Source organism: Lupinus angustifolius, chromosome LG06 (genome assembly GCF_001865875.1).
Source record: "Lupinus angustifolius cultivar Tanjil chromosome LG06, LupAngTanjil_v1.0, whole genome shotgun sequence".
In the NCBI taxonomy this organism is placed as follows: Eukaryota; Viridiplantae; Streptophyta; class Magnoliopsida; order Fabales; family Fabaceae; genus Lupinus; species Lupinus angustifolius.
The window spans coordinates 8,122,448-8,133,047 of NC_032014.1; the positions used below are offsets into that span (position 1 = coordinate 8,122,448).

General features: G+C 33.9%; 1 protein-coding gene and 1 long non-coding RNA gene across 2 annotated transcripts; both read left to right on the forward strand.

Annotated features, from left to right (window-relative positions):
* On the forward strand, window positions 673-1,703 carry LOC109350424 (transcription activator GLK1-like). The gene is made up of 2 exons (XM_019591662.1): window positions 673-858; window positions 1,427-1,703. The coding sequence occupies exons 1-2, from the start codon at window positions 673-675 to the stop codon at window positions 1,559-1,561; spliced, it is 321 nt and encodes a 106-aa protein (XP_019447207.1). The 3' UTR covers window positions 1,562-1,703.
* LOC109349521 lies at window positions 1,893-2,746 on the forward strand. Its single transcript, XR_002107988.1, has 3 exons — window positions 1,893-2,269; window positions 2,353-2,517; window positions 2,583-2,746. It is a non-coding gene; the product is annotated as an uncharacterized LOC109349521 (long non-coding RNA).

Here is a 10,600-nt window from a genome sequence, read left to right on the forward strand (position 1 = left end):
AAGAAATAAGAAACTAAAGAATACGTGAAGAAGATAAGAAGAAGAAATGATTCTGAATTTGTATATTAAAACTTGTAATTTACAAGAAGTATCAAAACCCTTTATATAGAGAGAAAAGGGAAGATACCAGAACAACAAACTCTCTAACAAACTCTAACAAAGGAATCTAACAAACTGCACATGTGATCAGTAAATAACTGAATCACTTTTCTAATAGTTTCAAGGAATTTATGTTAATGATATGTTGAGGGATTGAGCAGTCTTGTGACATAACAGTGGTTGAGAAAAGGTTGCTCACAGTCATAAGGGTTCATGAAGTCAATTTTCTTCACGACATGCCCTTCTAAAACATTAGCACCATCAAGGTCATGTTTCTCCTCTCTATTTTTGTTCTTGCAATTACCCTTGTCCCCTATGTTTGTCGCATTTTTCATCTTTAGTGGATCATGTAATTCCTCTTCTTGTTACTTTAGGCAAGTTTACTTTTTATTTATGTTTTGAATGTTTGCTTATTCTTGCAACATGGTATTTAGGGTTAAAGTTTTAAGTTCATATTGAAATTATAGATTATTCAAGAATTAGCTGATTTCGTGTATAAATTTTGGAAATCATGAGGTTGGTTATGCAACTTATTGATTCAATTGAGATAAACTCATGGTTATGGAACCCGAGATGACTCTGGTTAAGGAGGCAGAGGACTTTGTCAATCGTTCTAAGGGTGAGAGTGAGATTGTAGTTTCTTCACATCCACAGATTATAAAGATTCAAAGCAAGACTGACAGTAATAGAAAATATCCCAAGAAAGTCACTGCTCTCAGTAATTCATGTGAGACTAAGGCTAATAGGAAGAAGGTGAAAGTAAGCTGATTTATGATGACTCATTCTTTGTATCATGTTCTTCTGACCATCTTGCATGTACTATTTGCTGGCACATGCTCATTTTATTGGTTTAAAATAACTGTATGGCTCACATTACCAGAAAAATAAGTCCAAAGTTTTCTTTAATCTGTCAATTTTCCCAATATTTTGCATTTGCATGCTTGGAATTAATCAATAAATTAATTGGACTTTGAACATTTCACATTCATTAGCTGATTAAAGGAAATTTTATAATGGAATTATCAAATCTTAACTAGTCTTGGATTGAAAATCTTAGGAAGGACACTTTCAATTGGAAGAGGCTTTTTAAAGAGCACTGATCCAATCATCATTTTTCATATCATCAGTTTTAAATAGATTGTGTTCTCTAGTTATGGAAAAATTCATTGTGATGTTGTGATCAAAGTAGAAATGTATGATCCACATACAAATAACTACTGAATTTGAATATTTTTTTGTATGCCATAGATACTCTTAGTTTGTAATATGTGTTATCTGCCATTTTTTATTTTCTAAATACAGTTTTAGTACTTGATTTTTGTCTCAGGTAGACTGGACACCAGAGATGCACAAAAAATTTGTGAAGGCATTGGGACAACTTGGCATCGATCAAGAATATGTTATCTGGTATTCCTTCAAGAATATTGGAACTAATGAAAGTAGAAGGCTTGACAAGGCATAATGTAGCAAGCCACCTTCAGGTCATTATGTAACTTTGCTATTGCCATAACTAGAAGGGTAAGCCCTTTTTAATGGAAAATATCACACTTGTCACACTCTGTGCCACATCCTTTGCTGAAGTGTGGGATTGATTAACAAGGATGCTGTTTTTGGGATTGCTCTGGAGGTATTTCCACTCTCACATACAAATAACTATTATAGTATTTCCACTCTCACTCTCCCTTCACCACTTTTCCACATAACTAGGAAAATTGAAATTATGCTTCTGTTCTCCCAACCAATATTGTCAAAGAGGTGTTTATTTTCTCAACTCTCAGTTAACAACTATTTTGATTTGGTGTAATATTAGTAATATTTTCTTAATCTTGATTCCAAAGGGCTTATTCAAGCTATCTTCACCACAGAAATATTTTCTTTGTATATTATCTCATGTTTTAACATCTAGAACTATGTAACTTCTATTAGATGCATGCCAGACTTTCTCAAATCTCAGATTCTGAAACAGAATTACGCGGAACATGACCAAAGAAAATTCATATCAGCAATTTGATTGCCATAGTATTAATTTTGTTCATCACTTACCTACATATATGTGGTAATTGTAACAATTTGCAACAATTTCAAAGATTATGAAGAACTTCTGGAGAAGATCAACAATTTGCAACAAGAAATAGAAGTAGGTGCAAATATGGCAGGCATTGTCAAAGATGTAAAGCCAAATGAAATCTTGATTAGAAATTTGAGATTAGTTCATTCCTTCACTGGTTTAGTTTTTAACTTCTTTCTTTGCAGTTTGAGGTAGAGAGGAGTTTGGACACCAGGGTTGAAATTTATTGTGCATGGAAGCCAGGCTTGTTGCTTTCTACATTTAACACCCTTGAAGCATTAGGCCTAGAAATTCAACAATGTGTTATTAGTTGTTTCAATGATTTCTCAATGCAAGCTTCTTGCTCTGAGGTACATTAATTAGTATTAGAATCATTTTACTTCGTGCAATAATTTTCTCTCTGATTTGTCTCAAGGTCCATGACAAAAGGAGAAAGTGACAGAAATGTTGTGTTTCAAGTCATCTAGTTTGTGTTCCTTAAAAGGAGAGAATGAGGATGCATTCATTACAAGGCTACTGATATGAATCATCAAATGGCCAAGATTGCTTCTCATATAGAAACTTGACCATAAGATTTACACCCAAGTAAGATTTCTTCTTCTTTTGATTCTTATGTTAGTAACTGGCATTAAGATTAATTCACTCAAGTATAACATTGCCTTATTTACTTGGTTAACAATTATTCTGGCCAAACCTTTCTCTGCTTCTAGGCAGATTGGTGTTGTAGTGCATTTATTTCTTTTTGTGGTGCATTTATACATGGGTAAAATTGGTGTTTTATTTCTTTTTGTGGTGCATTTATTTCTAGGCAGATTGGTGTTGTAGTGTCTTAATACACCTGTATTTATCTATATCTATCTTTGATTTTATTTTCCTTCAAGTAAAATTCAATTTTAAATTAAAAGATAATTACTGTATACGATTGTATGTTAAGTTAATGCATACTCAATCTCTTTTTTTCACCGAAAGTATTATGAGTGATATTTGATTACAAAATATTCATGAAACATTACTTAACATTTCTTGAGTCTAACAACATTAATTTCAAGGATAAAATTTTCGTAAAAACAACAAAAAGATGTATATGAAATTAATTTTGTGGATGGTGGTGGGGATTTGGAAACAAGACATTGATCACTTTGTGCTTATATTGAGAGGCAGCCAGCTAGAAGTTGCATCCAATTACAAGGGTACAAATATAATATAGGTTCTCTCAATCTTTTCTTTTTACTTGGGAGTTCATATTCTGCATTTCTAATTTATATTTTGTTTAAAGTTACAAGTAATGAACAATTTAACATGTTATTTAAACATATCTTAATTTAAGTTGATGCTTCTTTGATTTTAAGAATTTGTGAAGCTTAACCTTTATATTTAAGAAAATAACTTATATATGTTCGTTTAAGTGAGAGGTTAGAAGAAAGTTAGTTACGCAGATATTATAAGAAAGTTATATATGGGTAGTTAAAACTTTTAGGAAGTGAAGTTTCACTTTGTATATGTAAACACACACAAGTTAATCAATAATACACAAGAGAGGTATTTTCCATTTCAATTTGGTTTCACCTCCTTCTCTTCTTTTACTTTTCTTGTTCTGTTATATTATAGACTCAGCTTCCTTTTCCAAAACCATGAATCCAGAACAAGCCACTTGTTACCATGGCTGCCAGAGGAAGAAGAAAGTGGAAGAAGTATAATGAAAGGTGCCACTCTATCGGCAATTTTCTATAAGGATGGGATATTTAGCATATACCTTCCACTCACACTCTCCCTTCACCACTTCTGAACGTCAATAAGAAAATTGAAATTAACCTCATGCTTCTGTTCTCCCAACCAATATTCGCAAAGAGGTGTTTATTTTCTCAACTCTCAGTTAACAACTATTTTGATTTGGTGTAATATTAGTCATCTTTTCTTGGATCTTGATTCCCAAGGGCTCATTCAAAGAAATACTTTCTTTGTATATTATCTCATGTTTTAACATCATCTAGAACTAAGTACCTTCTATTAGATGCATGCTAGACTTTCTCAAATATCAGATTCTGAAACAGAATTATACATAACATGACCAGCAATTTGATTAGCATAGTATTAATTTTGTTCATCACTTACCTGACATATATGTGGTTATTTATTGTTGTGTATTTTCAGATGTCAATAAATTTGTATGAACATTTATTTCAGAAATAACCTAACATCAAGAGAGATCATTGTGCTATATTAAAGTAATTGAACCTAACTCCATCCCAAAAGGCAAAAGCTATAGCTGATGGGGAAGACTGCCCGAATGGCAAAATAAATGGTTCTTTACTTATATACTCAAGCAATAGGAGACATTAATACTTATTATTCCTAGTGGTTCATCAAATCAGTGTTCATTGGTTCATTGTGTTTGGAGGACCTGACACCATTGTGTTTGGACTTTGTAGCACTAAGTTGCCTGTTTATTCTAATATAACAAGAGCTATATAGTTTCTAATGTCACCATGTTTGAACCTAAACCTGTCGAAACTACGTGTGGAAATTTTAGTGCTGAAAGTACTTCATTACAAAGGGAACCCGAGAAGACTCTGGTTAAGGAGGAAGAGGATGTTTCCATTCGTTCTAAGGGTGAGAGTGAGAATGCAGTTTCTTCACATCCACAGATTATAAAGATTCAAAGCAAGACCGACAGTAATAGAAAATATCCCAAGAAAGTCAGTGCTCTCAAATAATTCATGTGAGACTAAATATGTCCTAAGTTTTCTTTAATCTGTTAATATTCCCAATATTTTGCATTTGCATAATGCTTGGAATTAATCAAGAAATTACATGGATTTTAAACATTTCACATTCCACATTCATTAGCTGATTAAAGGAAATTTTATAATGGAATTATCAAATCTTAACTAGTCTTGGATTAAAAAATCTTAGGAAGGACACTTTCAATTGAAGAGGTTTTTTAAAGAGCACTGATCCAATCATCATTTTTCATATCATCAGTTTTAAATAAAATGTGTTCTCTAGTTATGGAAAAATTCATTGTGATGTTGTGATCAAAGTAGAAATGAATGATCCACATACAAATAACTACTGAATTTGAATATTTTTTTGTATGCCATAGATACTCTTAGTTTGTAATATATGTTATCTGCAATTTTTTATTTTCTAAATACAGTTTTGGTACTTGATTTTTGTCTCACGTTAGAACTTAAAACAAGACAAAACAAAACGTGGTTCTTTTCTGTGTTTTGCGGAAGAGCAAAGCAGAGCAAAACATGACAAAAGACTGATAAGTAGAACATTTTGGTTCCACTGAAAGGGGTGGAACCATTGAGAACAAAACAGTACAGTTGGTGCTTTCATGTTCATCATATTCTGCCTGAACCAAATGCTACCTTATTATTCCTAGTGGTTCATCAATTCACTGGTCATCATGAATTATGTAGGGCTTTAATAGTAGTTTTAATATTCCCCATGATTCATGAAGTGTTGAATCTTCTGTCCTTTCCTTTGCTCATTTGTTTTGATAGAAGAAATTCATTAAGACTAGGAGCTTCTGTCTATTTTAGTCCTATTTTCCTAACATTGGTATGTGGTATGCTACTGGCAATTGTCACTAATTTGGGATACTGAACAGTTTCAACAATGTGGTAAAGTTGAGAGGTGGCTAGAAAGATTTGGACGCGGATGCTTAAGTTCAAGGATGTTGTTTGCTCTGGATGTAATTAGTTTCTTCGGCTTTTAATTCCTTTGCGAACTCTATGCCCTCTTATGTGGATTCTTAAGTTCAAGGATGCTGTGTTTGGGATTGCTCTGGAGGTAATTAGTTTCTTTTGCTTTTAATTCCTTTGCTATTGCCATAACTGCTTGTGGATCTTTGTGTGTTCTTATTGTTGTCCGGTTTTACTATTTTCAGAAATTCTGTCTTGTTGGAAGTTGATAGGCGTAGGCGATATGCATAAGCGATATATTTATATTGATATTTGCATAGTTTATTATGATGCGGTTTCAGTTGTTGTGACAGTTTTATAGATATGGTTTATTAGACAGTTCTTGGGACTAGGGTTTAGGATTCAGGTTATGGCTCTTTTCTATAATACCTATTCAAGGCTTTGCGAACTCTATGCCCTCTTATGTTGGCTTAACAAATGGTCCAAGTACGACTTATTCAATTGTGCCTTTGACTTCAATTTTTTATTTACTTTTTATTTATTTACATTTTGTTAGATTCTATGTCTTCTAGACTAGAATACAGTATAAACAGCTCGCATTTTGTTTTACCTATGAGTCATTCCAACTTTTGTTGAGTGTTTGCCCAGCCTTGTCTTCAGCAACATGGTAGATCCACCTATGTTTTTGTATCCTATATCAACTAAATACATGAATGGTTTTCTGGATGTTTACTCAAAATAGCTTTTCAGCCAAAACTTATATCTGCAAAAATATATCCTAAACACTAGATAAGTTAAGTCAGACATGCATTATATAATATTTTGGGCTGTCTGGATTCTTGTTGTATTATCACTAGGTTTAAGTGTTGCTTTCTTAATTGAAACTAGATATTTGGAGCACCCAAATGGAAAAGTAGGTCAAGCCTCTCATTCTTTGTTTGTGACATTTATGTCTGGCGAAGGATTCTGAAAAGAATGATAGTGTCATTGAAGGAGCAACTTGTTTTCCATTATATACAAAGATCCTTATTGGTATTTGGTTCTACTAATGATCTTAATCCTAATTCTGAGACTTATATTTCGAATACATATTCATTCTTTTTTGCAATATAACTAAGGGGATATCCTGGAATTACTCATTTTAAGGGTATGGCTCATAGGAATTGTCCAACATCTTCCTGCTGGAAGCCCTGCCACTTTTTATTGCATTCGCAGAGTCTGGAAAAGAATCCTCTCAAGTACTGGAGAGACAGGTTATTGCCTTTGCATTGCATTCAAGGGCAAAAGTATCATGTACTTCGATCCTGACTGTAATATTGTTTCTAAACTTCATTTTGCAAGCCTCGTATTTACTTTTTAGGTCTTGTCCATCTTGATGAAACTGTTGGCAAATATGGTTACTATGTTGCCACAATATGCACTTTACCCATTAAGCTGTGGTACAATAACTTCACTACTTCAAAAGAATAAATTTCAGGATTTTTGTTTTTTTTTGGTGTACTATATCCAGTTTTCTACTTTCTGGTGTCCTTAGTAAATTCACTTGTTATGTTAAATCTTACTAATGCACTTGTTACTGCATGTTATATATTTTTAGATATTCTTCACTTGTTGCATTTATCTAATCTACTATCTGGCATGACTTCCTTTTTTTAATGCTCTATCTGTCTGTTCTCAATTTTTAATTTTCCTTTAGTTTGATTCCCCAGGGAGAGGTGAGTCTCGATGCAATGGTAAAGTTGATTCCTTGTGAGTCATGAATTCAAATCCCAGAAACTATATCTCCTCTTGCAGCTGCGTCGTGTCTTGGGCTGCTTCTGATTCTCCATGAATATTTTCCTTCTTATTAGAGCAATGAAAACTACTTTGACTCACTTCCACTTTTTCCACTTTCAACTTTCTTTATTAACATAAAGGGGAATGAAGATAGGCAAAAGGGAGATCATGTTTATGAAACCACATATTTAAGGTGCATTATACCCATTCCAGAAAGCAGCTGGGCTTACCTTTTTACCTGGAAGCTGAACTTCCAACACTTGGCATTGTTTCAACATCACTTAGTTCAGAAAGGCATATTGCTAGCACACTCTTCATTGGATTGTACACTTCCATGACTACTAACTTGTGTGGTAATAATTTTAATGTCCAAGGTTTTTCGCTGCCCCCGTTTCTCAACTACTAAAACTTTTGCTCTAGTTCTGTCCACCCTGACGAAGCACGAACCTGATATTATTTTGTCTCAACTTCACAGTTCAGATAAGATCACGAAGTTTACTTTGTTATGTAGAACTGATGCTTCTTGGTCAAAAAGCAGCCATGATTCATCTTGACTTATCTGCACATAGTAGCAAGGAAGATGATAAAATTATGCCTATGGCTTCTCAATGGAGCTTTGTTGATAATTGTTTCAAGGAATTTATGTTAATGATATGTTGAGGGTTTGAGCAGTCTTGTTGCATTTTTGAGCCATCAATTTGGTGCCAGACATGCAAAAGATTGCTAAAAATATATCAGCAATATTTTTTTATAATTTTTAGCAGAATATCTCACAAGCATAACTATAGCAGTGATATAACAATGGTTGAGATGGAGGTAAAACCAGGAGGCGTCTGAGGAGGCGCCTCCAGCAGCAGTGGTGGTGGAAATGATGTGGAGCTGCTTTGCAAAACTCTTCAGGTGGAAGAACACGAGCTTTTTTACTTCAATCTCAAGGAGAACCCTCATGGTCGTTACCTTGAGATTTATGAGAAAACTTCCCCTCCCCACTCTACTGTCATTGTTCCATCATCCAACATTTCATGGTTTGTTGATCTATTTAATTACTACGTCAATTTCGATGATCAAGAGCTCTTCAGCATGGTTTTCAATTAAAATTTAATAATTGCTAACTAGTTAGATACCTTATATTGCATGCATATGTGAGAGAGGTGTCAATTTTAGTTGTATAATGAAGTTGTGTTTCTCTCACTCTTTGGTTAATTACTCCTTTTTCCAGATTTTCTACTTCGATATTGGGGAGAATAGGAGGTATTGTTTCTTAAAAGGTAACTATTACCATTTTTATCTTTAACTTAGTTTATACTTCTCTGTTTATTTCTTTCAGCCTTTCTGTTTCAATTTTCAGTTTACTTGATTGGACTTTTGTTGGTTATCATCTTTCGCCTAATTAGATTACTTCATTAAGTTGGGATGCCAATCTGTTTTTTATCATGCTTGCTTTTGCCTTTTTTTCTCAATATTTATGGTAGAAAATGATTGATTACAGTATGTTAAATGCATCAAAATATCAATCAATTCCTTCATGAAATGCCTTATTTCTCTTGTCAATGGACTAAAATGGGGTGTGTTTGGATCTCTGCTCAGTACCCACTCTTGAAGTTTAAATATGTTTTCTATGTTTGTATGGTTTGAAATTTGAAAATATTCTGTATATTTAGAAGGAATACATCTGATTGTAACTGCTATTCCTTTTGCAGTCTTTTTGGCCTCATTTATTTTTATGGTTATTAACATTTCTATCTTGTGAAAAGTGTTACATGTATGTTTATTTCTTTCAAGATTATGATTCTAATTTCTTTTGTGAAGGTGTCTGAAGCTTCTGTCAGCAGAAATCATAGTGCTATCATTGTTCCTGCAGGAAGCTCCAGGGATGAAGGGTGGGCAGCATTCAGGAACATCATGGCCGAGATTAATGAGTCGTCAAGGCTTTTCAGTCTGCCCAATCAGGTTTCATTCTTTTGCATGCAGGTATTTTCCCCCTGCTATGCCGGAAGTATTTTCCAAGTTTTGATCTGTTTTATGTGATTTGAGTGTTTGAATTATGCAACAGCAAAACTCTGAATCCTCAGAACATCTTGTTGGACTTTCGGATGATGTTGGTGCTGGCTTTATTTCTGGCCAACCCACCACCTCTTCTGAGTTGAATGTGGATAAGTCTCATGATTTGCCATCTCAGGATGAAATTCGGATCTTGGGGGTCTCAAAAGTGATTAGGGTTGATCAACAAAGATTCTTCTTTGATCTTAGGAACAATAATAGGGGCCATTTCTTAAGAATATCTGAGGTCTGCTTCCATTATCTTTTTTATCATCTTTCTTTATTTTAATGAGGGAAGTGGGTTTTCTGCTAGAAATTCTTGTTATTACATTGTAGGTTCTGATCAACCCTCCATCATTCTTCTGCTCTCAGTACTCGAGGGGTTTAATGAGGTTGTTTGTCACTTTTTGGAAATCATTAAGGACCGAATCGAGGGAATGCCAGTCGCTAATGTCCGCACAATTGACCCTCCACAAAGATGATTTCTTACTTGATGATTTTTGTGACAATGAAGGTCCCTTCCCTGCCAATGTTTAACGAGGGATGCAAATGGATGTTTGTCTATGTCTTATTCGTACTTATTTTTATTTTTCCTTACCTTTCTTCTCCTTCTCATATTGTCAATTAATGCTTTGAAATAATCCTAACTGTGGTTGGTCAGCTGGACTAATTTTGAATTGCTTGCAAGGTTAATCTGAGCAGGAAATAACAGAAGAAAATGGACCAGAGACTTGTACTCGTTTGGATAGTTTTGCACTTGTGCTATATTCTGTACCAATGCCTATTTTAATTGATTCTTTTGCTTTTGTGCACAGATTTCATGTGAATTTAGATTCTGATACATGCTGCGGTAACAACCATGTATTCCCCCCATAAAATGAAGCTAAAATCTAGCCTAGTAAGGTAATAATGCGAAGATTTGACAGTATTTTAAAATTTGTTTTTTTACTGTTGCATACTCTTT

Coding starts and splice junctions, on each gene's coding strand:
- LOC109350424 (XM_019591662.1), top strand. CDS start 673: ATGACTCTGGTTAAGGAGGCAGAGGACTTTGTCAATCGTTCTAAGGGT. Junction 859..1,426: donor CTAATAGGAAGAAGGTGAAA/GTAAGCTGATTT, acceptor TTTTTGTCTCAG/GTAGACTGGACACCAGAGAT.